The sequence below is a fragment of the Salmo salar genome, unplaced genomic scaffold (genome assembly GCF_965601325.2).
Source record: "Salmo salar unplaced genomic scaffold, fSalSal1 ptg000914l, whole genome shotgun sequence".
Taxonomy (NCBI): Eukaryota; Metazoa; Chordata; class Actinopteri; order Salmoniformes; family Salmonidae; genus Salmo; species Salmo salar.
In genome coordinates, this window is record NW_027675550.1 from 15024 (window position 1) to 35184 (window position 20161).

At 44.6% G+C, this 20161-nt stretch overlaps 1 protein-coding gene across 1 annotated transcript in view; it reads left to right on the forward strand.

The window, feature by feature from the left end:
* The first annotated feature begins 8697 nt into the window (after positions 1-8697).
* LOC106592644 (grainyhead-like protein 2 homolog) overlaps positions 8698-20161 on the forward strand; it is a 50219-nt gene continuing 38755 nt past the window's right edge. Inside the window, exons 1-4 of the mRNA XM_082972653.1 lie at positions 8698-9080; positions 11972-12158; positions 16335-16871; positions 17550-17608. Of these exons, the coding sequence (XP_082828779.1) occupies positions 8962-9080; positions 11972-12158; positions 16335-16871; positions 17550-17608 (902 nt within the window). The 5' untranslated portion in view covers positions 8698-8961. The remainder of the gene's footprint in view (positions 9081-11971; positions 12159-16334; positions 16872-17549; positions 17609-20161) is intronic.

The following is a 20161-nucleotide window of genomic DNA, read 5'->3' on the forward strand; positions in this document are numbered from 1 at the left end:
CCTGTATATAGCCTCCACATTGACTCTGTACCGTAATACCCTGTATATAGCCTCCACATTGACTCTGTACCGGTACCCCCTGTATATAGCCTCCACATTGACTCTGTACCGTAATACCCTGTATATAGCCTCCACATTGACTCTGTACCGTAATACCCTGTATATAGCCTCCACATTGACTCTGTACCGTAATACCCTGTATATAGCCTCCACATTGACTCTGTACCGGTACCCCCTGTATATAGCCTCCACATTGACTCTGTACCGTAATACCCTGTATATAGCCTCCACATTGACTCTGTACCGTAATACCCTGTATATAGCCTCCACATTGACTCTGTACCGGTACCCCCTGTATATAGCCTCCACATTGACTCTGTACCGGTACCCCCTGTATATAGCCTCCACATTGATTCTGTACCGGTACCCCCTGTATATAGCCTCCACATTGACTCTGTACCGGTACCCCCCTGTATATAGCCTCCACATTGACTCTGTACCGGTACCCCCTGTATATAGCCTCCACATTGACTCTGTACCGGTACCCCCTGTATATAGCCTCCACATTGACTCTGTACCGTAATACCCTGTATATAGCCTCCACATTGACTCTGTACCGTAATATCCTGTATATAGCCTCCACATTGACTCTGTACCGTAATACCCTGTATATAGCCTCCACATTGACTCTGTACCGTAATACCCTGTATATAGCCTCCACATTGACTCTGTACCGTAATACCCTGTATATAGCCTCCACATTGACTCTGTACCGTAATACCCTGTATATAGCCTCCACATTGACTCTGTACCGGTACCCCCTGTATATAGCCTCCACATTGACTCTGTACCGTAATACCCTGTATATAGCCTCCACATTGACTCTGTACCGTAATACCCTGTATATAGCCTCCACATTGACTCTGTACCGGTACCCCCTGTATATAGCCTCCACATTGACTTTGTACCGTAATACCCTGTATATAGCCTCCACATTGACTCTGTACCGTAATACCCTGTATATAGCCTCCACATTGACTGTAACGTAATACCCTGTATATAGCCTCCACATTGACTCTGTACCGTAATACCCTGTATATAGCCTCCACATTGACTCTGTACCGTAATACCCTGTATATATCACTGTTAGTCTACACCTGTTGTTTACGAAGCATGTGACCAATAACATGTGATTTGATTTAACCCCTGACCCCTACCCTAACTAACGTTAGCCACCTACGTAATTCATAACATATCACAGGAAATGTAATTCATAACATATCATACGAATTGTAATTCATAACATATCATACGAATTGTAATTCATAACATATCAAAGGAATTGTAATTCATAACATATCACAGGAATTGTAATTCATAACATATCACAGGAATTGTAATTCATAACATATCATAAGAATTGTAATTCATAACAAATCATAAGAATTGTAATTCATAACATATCGTACGAATTGTAATTCATAACAAATCACAGACATTGTAATTCATAACATATCATACGAATTGTAATTCATAACATAACACAGGAATTGTAATTCATAACATATCATAAGAATTGTAATTCATAACATATCACAGAAATTGTAATTCATAACATATCATATGGATTGTAATTCATAACATATCACAGGAATTGCAATTCATAACATATCGCAGGAATTGTAATTCATAACATATCATACAGATTGTAAATCATAACATATCACAGGAAATGTAATTCATAACATATCACAGGAATTGTAATTTATAACATATCACAGGAAATGTAATTCATAACATATCTAAGGAATTGTAATTTATAACATATCACAGGAAATGTAATTCATAACATATCTAAGGAATTGTAATTCATAACATATCATAAGAATTGTAATTCATAAAATATCACAGACATTGTAATTCATAACATATCTTATGGATTGTAATTCATAATATATCACAGGAATTGTAATTCATAACATATCATACAGATTGTAATTCATAACATATCACAAGAATTGTAATTCATAACATATCACAGGAATTGTAATTCATAACATATCACAAGAATTGTAATTCATAACATATCACAAGAATTGTAATTCATAACATATCTAAGGAATTGTAATTGATAACATATCATACTAAATGGATGATGGACATCCACAAATGAATAGATAGCATATGAAACATAACATATCTACTCCTGAGTCCAGGTTGGGCTAAGGCCTAAGGCCCACCTGCCATGTGCATCAGGAAACACAGGTATAGAACTCAACACTAGGCCCTGTGTAACCTCCTAAACACTAGGCCCTGTGGAACCTACAGACAGGTACATAGTTGGGTCACACCTCTCTAGGGCAGAGTTTAGGACTGGCAACATCATTCATCAAAGTTATTTTGGTAGAGTACTGGAAGACACTGAGATTGACATAATGCATCTGCTTCATACAACTCTATGAATCTGTGCCAGTCGTTTCTCTCTCCAGACGTTTCTCTCTCCAGTCGTTTCTCTCTCCAGTCGTCCCGTCGTTTCTCTCTCCCGTCGTTTCTCTCTCCAGTCGTTTCTCTCTCCAGTCGTTTCTCCCGTCGTTTCTCTCTCCAGTCGTTTCTCTCTCCAGTCGTTTCTCTCTCCAGTCGTCCCGTCGTTTCTCTCTCCAGTCGTTTCTCTCTCCAGTCGTTTCTCTCTCCAGACGTTTCTCTCTCCAGTCGTTTCTCTCTCCAGTCATTTCCTTTCAGACCAGTGAAGTGTTATCGTTGTGAGAAAACCCCTGAGTCTGAGGTGATAGAGAGAATTCTATATCTCCTCTGTCCCCCTCCCATCCAGGAGACAATCTGTCTCCCTCCCATCCAGGAGACAATCTGTCCCCCTCACATCCAGGAGACAATCTGTCCCCCTGCCATCCAGGAGATAATCTGTCCCCCTCCCATCCAGGAGATAATCTGACTCCCTCCCATCTAGGAAACAATCTGTCTCCCTCCCATCCAGGAAACAATCCCTGCTTGGATCCTCTGTCTCCCTCCCATCCAGGAAACAATCCCTGCTCTGACCCTCTGTCTCCCTCCCATCTAGGAAACAATCCCTGCTCTGACCCTCTGTCTCCCTCCCATCCAGGAAACAATCCCTGCTTGGATCCTCTGTCTCCCTCCCATCTAGGAAACAATCCCTGCTCTGACCCTCTGTCTCCCTCCCATCTAGGAAACAATCCCTGCTCTGACCCTCTGTCTCCCTCCCATCTAGGAAACAATCCCTGCTCTGACCCTCTGTCTCCCTCCCATCTAGGAAACAATCCCTGCTCTGACCCTCTGTCTCCCTCCCATCTAGGAAACAATCCCTGCTTGGATCCTCTGTCTCCCTCCCATCCAGGAAACAATCCCTGCTCTGATCCTCTGTCTCCCTCCCATCTAGGAAACAATCCCTGCTCTGACCCTCTGTCTCCCTCCCATCCAGGAAACAATCCCTGCTCTGATCCTCTGTCTCCCTCCCATCTAGGAAACAATCCCTGCTCTGACCCTCTGTCTCCCTCCCATCCAGGAAACAATCCCTGCTTGGATCCTCTGTCTCCCTCCCATCCAGGAAACAATCCCTGCTCTGACCCTCTGTCTCCCTCCCATCCAGGAAACAATCCCTGCTTGGATCCTCTGTCTCCCTCCCATCTAGGAAACAATCCCTGCTCTGACCCTCTGTCTCCCTCCCATCTAGGAAACAATCCCTGCTTGGATCCTCTGTCTCCCTCCCATCCAGGAAACAATCCCTGCTTGGATCCTCTGTCTCCCTCCCATCCAGGAAACAATCCCTGCTCTGACCCTCTGTCTCCCTCCCATCTAGGAAACAATCCCTGCTCTGACCCTCTTTATCGAGGGTCTGATTCTTCCCCGTGTCCTCCAGACAATACCCCTGACTTTGCAGTCTAGGATTTGTTCACTGAATCACTGTGTACCAAATACCAACTGTGAATGTATGACTAGATAGGTTTAGCTTTAGGACATATTATACCCACCACAAAGCCATATAGCTGTTGATGAACGATCAACCCACCACAAAGCCATATAGCTGTTGATGAACGATCAACCCACCACAAAGCCATATAGCTGTTGATGAACGATCAACCCACCACAAAGCCATATAGCTGTTGATGAACGATCAACCCACCACAAAGCCATATAGCGGTTGATGAACGATCAACCCACCACAAAGCCATATAGCTGTTGATGAACGATCAACCCACCACAAAGCCATATAGCTGTTGATGAACGATCAACCCACCACAAAGCCATATAGCTGTTGATGAACGATCAACCCACCACAAAGCCATATAGCTGTTGATGAACGATCAACCCACCACAAAGCCATATAGCTGTTGATGAACGATCAACCCACCACAAAGCCATATAGCTGTTGATGAACGATCAACCCACCACAAAGCCATATAGCTGTTGATGAACGATCAACCCACCACAAAGCCATATAGCTGTTGATGAACGATCAACCCACCACAAAGCCATATAGCAGGGTGTTAATGACCTGTTTTAGGGAGCGATACCCACTCTGTAGACTCCAGGAGGAAACCTGAGAGCTTCCCATTGAGAGATACCCACCCTATAGACTCCAGGAGGAAACCTGAGAGCTTCCCATTGAGAGATACCATCCTATAGACTCCAGGAGGAAACTGAGAGCTTCCCATTGAGAGATACCCACCCTATAGACTCCAGGAGGAAACCTGAGAGCTTCCCATTGAGAGATAACCACCCTATAGACCCCAGGAGGAAACCTAAGAGCTTCCCATTTAGAGATACCCACCCTATAGACTCCAGGAGGAAACCTGAGAGCTTCCCATTGAGAGATACCCACCCTATAGACTCCAGGAGGAAACCTGAGAGCTTCCCATTGAGAGATACCCACCCTATAGACTCCAGGAGGAAACCTGAGAGCTTCCCATTGAGAGATACCCACCCTATAGACTCCAGGAGGAAACCTGAGAGCTTCCCATTGAGAGATACCCACCCTATAGACTCCAGGAGGAAACCTGAGAGCTTCCCATTGAGAGATACCCACCCTATAGACTCCAGGAGGAAACATGAGAGCTTCCCATTGAGAGATACCCACCCTATAGACTCCAGGAGGAAACCTGAGAGCTTCCCATTGAGAGATACCCACCCTATAGACTCCAGGAGGAAACCTGAGAGCTTCCCATTGAGAGATACCCACCCTATAGACTCCAGGAGGAAACCTGAGAGCTTCCCATTGAGAGATACCCACCCTATAGACTCCAGGAGGAAACCTAAGAGCTTCCCATTTAGAGATACCCACCCTATAGACTCCAGGAGGAAACCTGAGAGCTTCCCATTGAGAGATACCCACCCTATAGACTCCAGGAGGAAACCTGAGAGCTTCCCATTGAGAGATACCCACCCTATAGACTCCAGGAGGAAACCTGAGAGCTTCCCATTGAGAGATACCCACCCTATAGACCCCAGGAGGAAACCTGAGAGCTTCCCATTTAGAGATACCCACCCTATAGACTCCAGGAGGAAACCTGAGAGCTTCCCATTGAGAGATACCCACCCTATAGACTCCAGGAGGAAACCTGAGAGCTTCCCATTGAGAGATACCCACCCTATAGACTCCAGGAGGAAACCTGAGAGCTTCCCATTGAGAGATACCCATCCTATAGACTCCAGGAGGAAACCTGAGAGCTTCCCATTGAGAGATACCCACCCTATAGACTCCAGGAGGAAACCTGAGAGCTTCCCATTGAGAGATACCCACCCTATAGACTCCAGGAGGAAACCTGAGAGCTTCCCATTGAGAGATACCCACCCTATAGACTCCAGGAGGAAACCTGAGAGCTTCCCATTGAGAGATACCCATCCTATAGACTCCAGGAGGAAACCTGAGAGCTTCCCATTGAGAGATACCCACACCAATAGACTCCAGGAGGAAACAGAGCTTCCCATTGAGAGATACCCAGAACAATGTGTAATACAATAGTATCCTACCTGTGAAGGATTATGGAATGGGACATAGAAGGAATGAATTAGGATTCAGATGTCCTCAAAGAGGCAATTATTTTAGCAGCAATCACCATACATACAGAGGAAATCACATATAAAAAACAACATCCAAACTGTAAAGGATGGTGTGTGTGTGTGTGTGTGTGTGTGTGTGTGTGTGTGTGTGTGTGTGTGTGTGTGTGTGTGTGTGTGTGTGTGTGTGTGTGTGTGTGTGTTTGGTAGCCAAGCCTCACCTGTTGAGAGGATACAACTGACACACCAGTACAAACACACATTCCCGTCTCACTCTCACTTCACACTCTAGTCGTTACCTGTCAAACAGGAAGTAGTAAACACACCGTGTGTGTGTGAGTGTGTGTGTGTGTGTGTGTGTGTGTGTGTTTCCTGGTAATGTCCAGACATGAAACTGGTTCCCATGAAATACCTGGAATACAACACACCTTTCACCTTTATCTGTCATCTGTTATAACGACACTACACTTTATCTGTTATAACAACACTTTATCTGTTATAACAACACTACACTTTATCTGTTATAACAACACTACAATTTATCTGTTATAACAACACTTTATCTGTTATAACAACACTACACTTTATCTGTTATAACAACACTACACTTGATCTGCTCTAACAACACTTTATCTGTTATAACAACACTACACTTTATCTGTTATAACAACACTACACTTTATCTGTTATAACAACACTACACTTGATCTGCTATAACAACACTTTATCTGTTATAACAACACTACACTTTATCTGTTATAACAACATTACACTTTATCTGTTATAACAACACTACACTTAATCTGTTATAACAACACTTTATCTGCTATAACAACACTACACTTTATCTGCTAAAACAACACTACACTTTATCTGTTATAACAACACTACACTTTATCTGTTATAACAACACTACGCTTTATCTGTTATAACAACACTACACTTAATCTGTTATAACAACCCTTTATCTGTTATAACAACACTACACTTTATCTGTTATAACAACACTTCACATTATCTGTTATAACAACACTTTATATGTTATAACAACACTACACTTTATCTGTTATAACAACACTACACTTCATCTGTTATAACAACACTACACTTCATCTGTTATAACAACACTACACTTTATCTGTTATAACAACACTACACTTCATCTGTTATAACAACACTACACTTTATCTGTTATAACAACACTACACTTTATCTGCTAAAACAACACTTTATCTGTTAAAACAACACTACACTTTATCTGTTATAACAACACTACACTTTATCTGCTAAAACAACACTTTATCTGTTATAACAACACTACACTTTATCTGTTATAACAACACTACACTTTATCTGTTATAACAACACTACACTTTATCTGTTATAACAACACTTTATCTGTTATAACAACACTACACTTTATCTGTATTAACATCACTACACTTGATCTGCTATAACAACACTACACTTTATCTGTTATAACAACACAACACTTAATCTGTTATAACAACACTACGCTTTATCTGTTATAACAACACTTCACTTTATCTGTTATAACAACACTTTATCTGTTATAACAACACTTTATCTGTTATAACAACACTACACTTTATCTGTTATAACAACACTTTATCTGTTATAACAACACTACACTTTATCTGTTATAACAACACTTTATCTGTTATAACAACACTACACTTCATCTGTTATAACAACACTACACTTCATCTGTTATAACAACACTACACTTTATCTGTTATAACAACACTACACTTGATCTGCTATAACAACACTACACTTTATCTGTATTAACATCACTACACTTGATCTGCTATAACAACACTACACTTTATCTGTTATAACAACACTACACTTGATCTGCTATAACAACACTACACTTTATCTGTTATAACAACACTACACTTGATCTGCTATAACAACACTACACTTTATCTGTTATAACAACACTACACTTTATCTGTTATAACAACACTATCTGTTATAACAACGCTACACTTTATCTGTTATAACAACACTACACTTTATCTGTTATAACAACACTACCCTTTATCTGTTATAACAACACTACACTTAATCTGTTATAACAACACTACGCTTTATCTGTTATAACAACACTTCACTTTATCTGTTATAACAACACTACACTTTATCTGTTATAACAACACTTTATCTGCTATAACAACACTACACTTTATCTGTTATAACAACACTACACTTTATCTGTTATAACAACACAACACTTGATCTGCTATAACAACACTACACTTTATCTGTTATAACAACACTACACTTGATCTGCTATAACAACACTACACTTAATCTGTTATAACAACACTACGCTTTATCTGTTATAACAACACTTCACTTTATCTGTTATAACAACACTACACTTTATCTGTTATAACAACACTTTATCTGCTATAACAACACTACACTTTATCTGTTATAACAACACTACACTTTATCTGTTATAACACTACACTTTATCTGCTATAAAAACACTACACTTTATCTGCTGTATCCGGAACTTTCCGATTTGCTAACTCGTTGAAATATGATCCCGAGTTTCCAGCTTGGGAAGTATTAAAATCAACCAATAGGAAGCTCTACGCAAATAACTTACGTTCATTTCCACTCGGAGGTTCTGAGTTTCCAAAAGCACGTCAACGCGGCATTACACACTGCACAAACGTTTTATTAATATAATGACTTCAATTCTCTTCTACAGTCATTTGCAGCTATACCAATGTGATATTTTGTTCGTTTTGACTCCAGATCGGTTGAATTAGAAAGGGACTCATCGACTAATGTACTGGTTTACTGAGCGCCAGGGAAATACGCACGTTGCGTAAATCACACAGCCAGACTTGAAACCAAAGGACGCAGAATACAGGATCCTGATAAAGAAGTGAAATGACCCGCGGGACAAGTTCATTTGACATCCTTCCTTCCTCCGGCGCCTCGGCTAACTCAAACTTGAAAGTCCAGTTCGTCAAGCAAGACCTCGTGAAAATGCCTCAGGAGTTTGACAAGTAAGTAATTTACTGTGCTGCTTGGCGAAGTTACTACGCCTGTTATTTCATTTTATTTACTTTTAATATCCCACAAGGAATTTATTTAGCCTAATTAAATGTACATAATATTATTACATCAATTTACTTCGACTAGCATGTATTTAATTTATTATTTAACCTTTATTTAACTCGGCAAGTCAGTTAAGAATAAATTCTTATTTACAATGACGGCCTACTTGTAAAGCCCGGCCAAACTCTCCCCGAACCCGGACGACGCTGGGCCCAATTGTGCGTCGCCCTAAGGGACTCCCGATTCACGGACGGTTGTGATACAGCCCAGTTGTGATACAGCCCGCGATCGAACCCGGGTCTGTAGTGACGCCTCTAGCACTGCACGATGCCGGTACTTTTTTTCTTACTTTAGTTTATTTAATAAAAAAAGGCCAATATTTTTTTACTTCAAAAAAATTCTGCATTGTTGGTTAAGGGCTTGTAAGTAAGCGTTTCTGTAAGGTCTACACCTGTTATATTAGGCACATGTGACAAATAACATGTGATTTGATTTGATTAACACATCGGTGACCCATTTCTACAACCATTCAACAATAGCAGCAGTAAATATTTACAGATTATGGCAGGTCTAAATTCTGCGGCTATTATGGTAATCTTAATTTATGGTGGCATGCTTGACATGATGTGTCCGTTATATAGTCTGCCTGCAGTCTAGCATCTTTAACTTGGAGAAGAAGAAAAAACATAACTTTTAGGAATGAAATGTATCATTTGTTATTGAGAAATACTGTGAGAGGTTATATTTTGTGAGGAAAAAAATCAATAAAAAAAAAAATCAATATATTTATGATTTACTGTAGTTTAATAACATATGCTGCAGCTTAATCAACCCGAGGGATATCATGAACAGAGTCAGGACGACAGGAAACCTGAAACCCCACACCTCTTTAAGGAATACCTGGGATAGGATTAAGTAATCCTTCTAACCCCCCCCCCCCCCCCCAGCCCCCCCAGCCCCCCCCCCCCCCCCCCCAGCCCACCCCTACCCCCCCATCCTCCCTCCCTCCCCCCAAAAATATATATAGATGTACTATTGTAAAGTGGTTGTTCCACTGGATATCATAAGGCGAATGCAGCCAATTTTGTAAGTCGCTCTGGATAAGAGCGTCTGCTAAATGACGTAAATGTAAAAAAAAATTGTAAAATGGTGGCAGCTTGGTGAGAAACAGCCCGGGGCAGAATTTACAGCAACAGTAGCGGCTTGGCAGACATGGTGACGAATGCTCTTTAATGACACAATGAACATGTTCTCTCATGTCCCACCGTTTCCCAATGTGGTGGGTCCAATAGTGGGAATATCGATGGGTGTGTCCAATAGGGGGAATATCGATGGGTGTGTCCAATAGTGGGAATATCGATGGGTGTGTCCAATAGGGGGAATATCGATGGGTGTGTCCAATAGTGGGAATATCGATGGGTGTGTCAAATAGTGGGAATATCGATGGGTGTGTCCAATAGTGGGAATATCGATGGGTGTGTCCAATAGTGGGAATATCGATGGGTGTGTCCAATAGTGGGAATATCGATGGGTGTGTCCAATAGTGGGAATATCGATGGGTGTGTCCAATAGTGGGAATATCGATGGGTGTGTCCAATAGTGGGAATATCGATGGGTGTGTCCAATAGTGGGAATATCGATGGGTGTGTCCAATAGTGGGAATATCGATGGGTGTGTCCAATAGCAAGCATCTGGTAATGTCGTTGTATTGTGTCCTACTGGTTGAAGTGTCCCTGTGGTGAGGAATATTTTCTAGGGATTGTCCTCCAGTAAGCGTCTGGTGATCGTGTTGTCTCATTGTGTTGTCCTCCAGTAAGCGTCTGGTGATCGTGTTGTCTCATTGTGTTGTGTCCTCCAGTAAGCGTCTGGTGATTGTGTTGTCCTCCAGTAAGCGTCTGGTGATCGTGTTGTCTCATTGTGTTGTGTCCTCCAGTAAGCGTTTGGTGATTGTGTTGTCCTCCAGTAAGCGTCTGGTGATTGTGTTGTCCTCCAGTAAGCGTCTGGTGATTGTGTTGTCCTCCAGTAAGCGTCTGGTGATCGTGTTGTCCTCCAGTAAGCGTCTGGTGGTGGTGTTGTCTCATTGTGTTGTCCTCCAGTAAGCGTCTGGTGATCGTGTTGTCCTCCAGTAAGCGTCTGGTGATTGTGTTGTCTCATTGTGTTGTCCTCCAGTAAGCGTCTGGTGATCGTGTTGTCTCATTGTGTTGTCCTCCAGTAAGCGTCTGGTGATCGTGTTGTCCTCCAGTAAGCGTCTGGTGATCGTGTTGTCTCATTGTGTTGTGTCCTCCAGTAAGCGTCTGGTGATCGTGTTGTCTCATTGTGTTGTCCTCCAGTAAGCGTCTGGTGATCGTGTTGTCCTCCAGTAAGCGTCTGGTGATCGTGTTGTCTCATTGTGTTGTCCTCCAGTAAGCGTCTGGTGATCGTGTTGTCCTCCAGTGAGCATCTGGTGATCGTGTTGTCTCATTGTGTTGTCCTCCAGTAAGCGTCTGGTGGTGGTGTTGTCTCATTGTGTTGTCCTCCAGTAAGCGTCTGGTGATCGTGTTGTCCTCCAGTAAGCGTCTGGTGATCGTGTTGTCTCATTGTGTTGTCCTCCAGTAAGCGTCTGGTGATCGTGTTGTCCTCCAGTGAGCGTCTGGTGATCGTGTTGTCTCATTGTGTTGTCCTCCAGTAAGCGTCTGGTGGTGGTGTTGTCTCATTGTGTTGTCTTCCAGTAAGCGTCTGGTGATCGTGTTGTCTCATTGTGTTGTCCTCCAGTAAGCGTCTGGTGATCGTGTTGTCTCATTGTGTTGTGTCCTCCAGTAAGCGTCTGGTGATCGTGTTGTCTCATTGTGTTGTCCTCCAGTAAGCGTCTGGTGGTGGTGGTGCCCAACGAGATTTTTGCCCCGTCGCGGAGGTCCTTCAGCAGTGAGGACGAGGAATGGAAGACCAGCCTGGAGAACCCTCTGACTGCAGCCACCAAGGCCATGATGAGCATCAATGGAGACGAGGACAGTGCTGCCACTCTGGGACTGCTCTACGATTACTATGAGGTGAGGGGTTAGACTGCTCTACGATTACTATGAGGTGAGGGGTTAGACTGCTCTACGATTACTATGAGGTGAGGGGTTAGACTGCTCTACGATTACTATGAGGTGAGGGGTTAGACTGCTCTACGATTACTATGAGGTGAGGGGTTAGACTGCTCTACGATTACTATGAGGTGAGAGGTCAGGGGTTAGACTGCTCTACGATTACTATGAGGTCAGGGGTTAGACTGCTCTACGATTACTATGAGGTGAGGGGTTAGACTGCTCTACGATTACTATGAGGTGAGGGGTTAGACTGCTCTACGATTACTATGAGGTGAGAGGTCAGGGGTTAGACTGCTCTACGATTACTATGAGGTGAGGGGTTAGGCTGCTCTACGATTACTATGAGGTGAGGGGTTAGACTGCTCTACGATTACTATGAGGTGAGGGGTTAGACTGCTCTACGACTACTATGAGGTGAGAGGTCAGGCTGCTCTACGATTACTATGAGGTGAGGGGTTAGACTGCTCTACGACTACTATGAGGTCAGGCTGCTCTACGATTACTATGAGGTGAGAGGTCAGGGGTTAGACTGCTCTACGATTACTATGAGGTGAGGGGTTAGACTGCTCTACGATTACTATGAGGTGAGGGGTTAGACTGCTCTACGATTACTATGAGGTGAGGGGTTAGACTGCTCTACGATTACTATGAGGTGAGAGGTCAGGGGTTAGACTGCTCTACGATTACTATGAGGTGAGGGGTTAGGCTGCTCTACGATTACTATGAGGTGAGGGGTTAGACTGCTCTACGATTACTATGAGGTGAGGGGTTAGACTGCTCTACGACTACTATGAGGTGAGAGGTCAGGCTGCTCTACGATTACTATGAGGTGAGGGGTTAGACTGCTCTACGACTACTATGAGGTCAGGCTGCTCTATGATTACTATGAGGTGAGAGGTCAGGGGTTAGACTGCTCTACGATTACTATGAGGTGAGGGGTTAGACTGCTCTACGATTACTATAAGGTGAGAGGTCAGGCTGCTCTACGATTACTATAAGGTGAGAGGTCAGGCTGCTCTACGATTACTATGAGGTGAGGGGTTAGACTGCTCTACGATTACTATGAGGTGAGGGGTTAGACTGCTCTACGATTACTATGAGGTGAGGGGTTAGACTGCTCTACGATTACTATGAGGTGAGGGGTTAGACTGCTCTACGATTACTATGAGGTGAGGGGTTAGACTGCTCTACGATTACTATGAGGTGAGGGGTTAGACTGCTCTACGATTACTATGAGGTGAGGGGTTAGACTGCTCTACGATTACTATGAGGTGAGGGGTTAGACTGCTCTACGATTACTATGAGGTGAGGGGTTAGACTGCTCTACGATTACTATAAGGTGAGAGGTCAGGCTGCTCTACGATTACTATGAGGTGAGAGGTCAGGGGTTAGACTGCTCTACGATTACTATAAGGTGAGAGATCAGGGGTTAGACTGCTCTACGATTACTATAAGGTGAGAGGTCAGACTGCTCTACGACTACTATAAGGTGAGAGGTCAGGCTGCTCTACCACCACTATAAGGTGAGAGGTCAGGGGTTAGACTGCTCTACGATTACTATAAGGTGAGAGGTCAGGCTGCTCTACGATTACTATAAGGTGAGAGGTCAGACTGCTCTACGACTACTATAAGGTGAGAGGTCAGACTGCTCTACCACCACTATAAGGTGAGAGGTCAGGCTGCTCTACCACCACTATAAGGTGAGAGGTCAGGGGTTAGACTGCTCTACGATTACTATAAGGTGAGAGGTCAGGGGTTAGACTGCTCTACGATTACTATAAGGTGAGAGGTCAGGGGTTAGACTGCTCTACGACTACTATAAGGTGAGAGGTCAGGGGTTAGACTGCTCTACGATTACTATAAGGTGAGAGGTCAGGCTGCTCTACGATTACTATAAGGTGAGAGGTCAGGCTGCTCTACCACCACTATAAGGTGAGAGGTCAGGGGTTAGACTGCTCTACGATTACTATAAGGTGAGAGGTCAGGGGTTAGACTGCTCTACGACCACTATAAGGTGAGAGGTCAGGGGTTAGACTGCTCTACGATTACTATAAGGTGAGAGGTCAGGGGTTAGACTGCTCTACGACCACTATAAGGTGAGAGGTCAGGGGTTAGACTGCTCTACGATTACTATAAGGTGAGAGGTCAGGCTGCTCTACCACCACTATAAGGTGAGAGGTCAGGGGTTAGACTGCTCTACGATTACTATAAGGTGAGAGGTCAGGCTGCTCTACGATTACTATAAGGTGAGAGGTCAGGCTGCTCTACGATTACTATGAGGTGAGGGGTTAGACTGCTCTACGATTACTATGAGGTGAGGGGTTAGACTGCTCTACGATTACTATGAGGTGAGGGGTTAGACTGCTCTACGATTACTATGAGGTGAGGGGTTAGACTGCTCTACGATTACTATGAGGTGAGGGGTTAGACTGCTCTACGATTACTATGAGGTGAGGGGTTAGACTGCTCTACGATTACTATGAGGTGAGGGGTTAGACTGCTCTACGATTACTATGAGGTGAGGGGTTAGACTGCTCTACGATTACTATAAGGTGAGAGGTCAGGGGTTAGACTGCTCTACGATTACTATAAGGTGAGAGGTCAGGCTGCTCTACCACCACTATAAGGTGAGAGGTCAGGGGTTAGACTGCTCTACGACCACTATAAGGTGAGAGGTCAGGGGTTAGACTGCTCTACGATTACTATAAGGTGAGAGGTCAGGGGTTAGACTGCTCTACGATTACTATAAGGTGAGAGGTCAGGGGTTAGACTGCTCTACGATTACTATAAGGTGAGAGGTCAGGGGTTAGACTGCTCTACGATTACTATAAGGTGAGAGGTCAGACTGTTCTACCACCACTATAAGGTGAGAGGTCAGACTGATCTCAGTCGAGATGAGGACAGCGCTCTTTGACAAAGGTGAGCCGGCTTTAGTGGGAGTGGTCATTTTTTTTATTTAACGAGGCAAGTCAGTTAAGATCAAATTCTTATTTTCAATGACGGCCTACCGGGGAACAGTGGGTTAACTGCCTTGTTCAGGGACAGATTTGTACCTTGTTAGCTCGGGGGATTTGAACTTGCAACCTTCCAGTTACTAGTCCAACGCTCTAACCACTAGGCTACCCTGCCGCCCCAATTAAGGGGGATTCCTTGTGTTGTACCGTCTCCTCATGTACTTTACTTGCTAAGACTCTGATATGAAATCTGACAGATCAACGTCAAACCCTACAACGTGCTGCTGGCTAAGACTCTGATATGAAATCTGACAGATCAACGTAATGCTAGCTAAGACTCTGATATGAAATCTGACAGATCAACGTAATGCTAGCTAAGACTCTGATGTGAAATCTGACAGATCAACGTGCTGCTAGCTAAGACTCTGATATGAAATCTGACAGATCAACGTCAAACCCTACAACGTGCTGCTAGCTAAGACTCTGATATGAAATCTGACAGATCAACGTAATGCTAGCTAAGACTCTGATGTGAAATCTGACAGATCAACGTGCTGCTAGCTAAGACTCTGATGTGAAATCTGACAGATCAACGTGCTGCTAGCTAAGACTCTGATGTGAAATCTGACAGATCAACGTGCTGCTAGCTAAGACTCTGATGTGAAATCTGACAGATCAACGTGCTGCTAGCTAAGACTCTGATATGAAATCTGACAGATCAACGTCAAACCCTACAACGTGCTGCTAGCTAAGACTCTGATATGAAATCTGACAGATCAACGTAATGCTAGCTAAGACTCTGATGTGAAATCTGACAGATCAACGTGCTGCTAGCTAAGACTCTGATGTGAAATCTGACAGATCAACGTAATGCTAGCTAAGACTCTGATGTGAAATCTGACAGATCAACGTGCTGCTAGCTAAGACTCTGATGTGAAATCTGACAGATCAACGTGCTGCTAGCTAAGACTCTGATGTGAAATCTGACAGATCAACGTGCTGCTAGCTAAGACTCTGATGTGAAATCTGACAGATCAACGTGCTGCTAGCTAAGACTCTGATGTGAAATCTGACAGATCAACGTCAGAACTAAGTTGTATACTTACGGTTTCACAATGTTTGAAGTGAGCCAATAACCCTCCTTGGTGATAAATCTGTGGTGTGTGATTGTTCTTCCTAGATCCCAAGAGACAAGCGACTGCTGCCCGGCTCTAAAGCACCAGAGACATCAGCCTCTAACACCCAGAGGAACCTAGAGAACATGGAGAATCGCGTTCAAGTGCCAAAATCTGAACCTGTCAACCTGTCTCTAAACATCCAGCAGCTGGACTGTACAGACAGGCAAGGGTATGGAGGGGCGCCTGGGGAGGCAGTGGGAGCTGTGGTGAAGACTGAGGACCAGACGTCTTGCTACGTGGCTCCTGGAGGTCCGGGGGCGCCTGGGGGGTCGTACAGGGGAGAAGGGGAGCGGCAGCAGGTCCGGGTGGTTTATGAGCAGATCAATCCCCGTGACCATGGTTCCCTGGTCAGCCATGTTGACCATGGTTCCCTGGTCAGCCATGTCAGCCATGTTGACCATGGTTCCCTGGTCAGCCATGTTGACCCTGGTTCCTTGGTCAGCCATGTTGTGAGACACAGAGGCTACATGAAGGAGGAACAGAGCAGGAAGTGTTCTCCAGACAGCACCGATGACGCCTCCTACCCTGAGGAGCAGGAGGTGAGGCCTGGAGCAGAGTGGGATGGGGTCTACATGTTTGGTTATTCCTTTGAATCCAATCAATTATGATCAACTGGAGCAAAACCTTTTCAGCCATGACTGTTGTGTTATTCCTGTTTCTGCTGGTTAATGACACTATAGTCCCGTATCTTCTGACATGACTGTACCTGTAACGGTCGTCGTATGGAGTAGACCAAGGCGCAGTGGGTTGAGTGCTCATATTTACTTTTATTGAACACATAAAGAAAACCGAACCAACGACAAACAGTCTTGCAGGCTAAACACGCAGCAGTGCAAAAACAACTTCCCCACAAAACACAAGCGAAAAAAGGGCTACCTAAGTATGACTCCCAATCAGCAACAACGATGTACAGCTGTTCCCAATTGAGAGCCATACCAGGCCAACAAAGAAATACACAACATAGAAAATCATAGAAATACAGAACATAGAACAATACCCCAAAACCCCGGAACACATAAAACAAACACCCCTCTTACATAAGGACATATCCCAACAAACCCCGAACCACATAAAACAAACACCCCCTGCCACGTCCTGACCAAACTACAATAACCAATAACCCCTTATACTGGCCAGGACGTGACTGTTCTGTTGTTCCTGTTTCTGCCGGTTAATATCTTCTGACATGACTGTTCTGTTGTGTATTTATAATACAGAGATACAGACCATCACCTACTATAGGAGGGGACGAATCCCTCTACAGTCAGCCTGGAGCGTAAGTTACCGACTGACTCTCTCTAACCTCTACAGTCAGCCTGGAGCGTTAGTTACCGACTGACTCTCTTTAACCTCTACAGTCAGCCTGGAGCGTAAGTTACCGACTGACTCTCTCTAACCTCTACAGTCAGCCTGGAGCGTTAGTTACCGACTGACTCTCTCTAACCTCTACAGTCAGCCTGGAGCGTTAGTTACCGACTGACTCTCTTTAACCTCTACAGTCAGCCTGGAGCGTTAGTTACCGACTGACTCTCTTTAACCTCTACAGTCAGCCTGGAGCGTAAGTTACCGACTGACTCTCTCTAACCTCTACAGTCAGCCTGGAGCGTTAGTTACCGACTGACTGTCTTTAACCTCTACAGTCAGCCTGGAGCGTTAGTTACCGACTGACTCTCTCTAACCTCTACAGTCAGCCTGGAGCGTAAGTTACCGACTGACTCTCTCTAACCTCTACAGTCAGCCTGGAGCGTTAGTTACCGACTGACTCTCTCTAACCTCTACAGTCAGCCTGGAGCGTTAGTTACCGACTGACTCTCTCTAACCTCTACAGTCAGCCTGGAGCGTTAGTTACCGACTGACTCTCTTTAACCTCTACAGTCAGCCTGGAGCGTTAGTTACCGACTGACTCTCTCTAACCTCTACAGTCAGCCTGGAGCGTTAGTTACCGACTGACTGTCTCTAACCTCTACAGTCAGCCTGGAGCGTTAGTTACCGACTGACTCTCTTTAACCTCTACAGTCAGCCTGGAGCGTTAGTTACCGACTGACTCTCTTTAACCTCTACAGTCAGCCTGGAGCGTAAGTTACCGACTGACTCTCTCTAACCTCTACAGTCAGCCTGGAGCGTTAGTTACCGACTGACTGTCTTTAACCTCTACAGTCAGCCTGGAGCGTAAGTTACCGACTGACTCTCTCTAACCTCTACAGTCAGCCTGGAGCGTTAGTTACCGACTGACTGTCTTTAACCTCTACAGTCAGCCTGGAGCGTTAGTTACCGACTGACTGTCTTTAACCTCTACAGTCAGCCTGGAGCGTTAGTTACCGACTGACTCTCTTTAACCTCTACAGTCAGCCTGGAGCGTAAGTTACCGACTGACTCTCTCTAACCTCTACAGTCAGCCTGGAGCGTAAGTTACCGACTGACTCTCTCTAACCTCTACAGTCAGCCTGGAGCGTTAGTTACCGACTGACTGTCTTTAACCTCTACAGTCAGCCTGGAGCGTTAGTTACCGACTGACTCTCTTTAACCTCTACAGTCAGCCTGGAGCGTTAGTTACCGACTGACTCTCTTTAACCTCTACAGTCAGCCTGGAGCGTTAGTTACCGACTGACTGTCTTTAACCTCTACAGTCAGCCTGGAGCGTAAGTTACCGACTGACTCTCTCTAACCTCTACAGTCAGCCTGGAGCGTTAGTTACCGACTGACTGTCTTTAACCTCTACAGTCAGCCTGGAGCGTTAGTTACCGACTGACTCTCTTTAACCTCTACAGTCAGCCTGGAGCGTTAGTTACCGACTGACTGTCTTTAACCTCTACAGTCAGCCTGGAGCGTAAGTTACCGACTGACTCTCTCTAACCTCTACAGTCAGCCTGGAGCGTTAGTTACCGACTGACTGTCTTTAACCTCTACAGTCAGCCTGGAGCGTTAGTTACCGACTGACTCTCTTTAACCTCTACAGTCAGCCTGGAGCGTTAGTTACCGACTGACTCTCTTTAACCTCTACAGTCAGCCTGGAGCGTAAGTTACCGACTGACTCTCTCTAACCTCTACAGTCAGCCTGGAGCGTTAGTTACCGACTGACTCTCTTTAACCTCTACAGTCAGCCTGGAGCGTTAGTTACCGACTGACTCTCTTTAACCTCTACAGTCAGCCTGGAGCGTAAGTTACCGACTGACTCTCTCTAACCTCTACAGTCAGCCTGGAGCGTTAGTTACCGACTGACTGTCTTTAACCTCTACAGTCAGCCTGGAGCGTTAGTTACCGACTGACTGTCTTTAACCTCTACAGTCAGCCTGGAGCGTTAGTTACCGACTGACTCTCTCTAACCTCTACAGTCAGCCTGGAGCGTAAGTTACCGACTGACTCTCTCTAACCTCTACAGTCAGCCTGGAGCGTTAGTTACCGACTGACTGTCTTTAACCTCTACAGTCAGCCTGGAGCGTTAGTTACCGACTGACTCTCTTTAACCTCTACAGTCAGCCTGGAGCGTAAGTTACCGACTGACTGTCTTTAACCTCTACAGTCAGCCTGGAGCGTTAGTTACCGACTGACTGTCTTTAACCTCTACAGTCAGCCTGGAGCGTTAGTTACCGACTGACTGTCTTTAACCTCTACAGTCAGCCTGGAGCGTTAGTTACCGACTGACTCTCTCTAACCTCTACAGTCAGCCTGGAGCGTAAGTTACCGACTGACTCTCTCTAACCTCTACAGTCAGCCTGGAGCGTTAGTTACCGACTGACTGTCTTTAACCTCTACAGTCAGCCTGGAGCGTTAGTTACCGACTGACTCTCTTTAACCTCTACAGTCAGCCTGGAGCGTTAGTTACCGACTG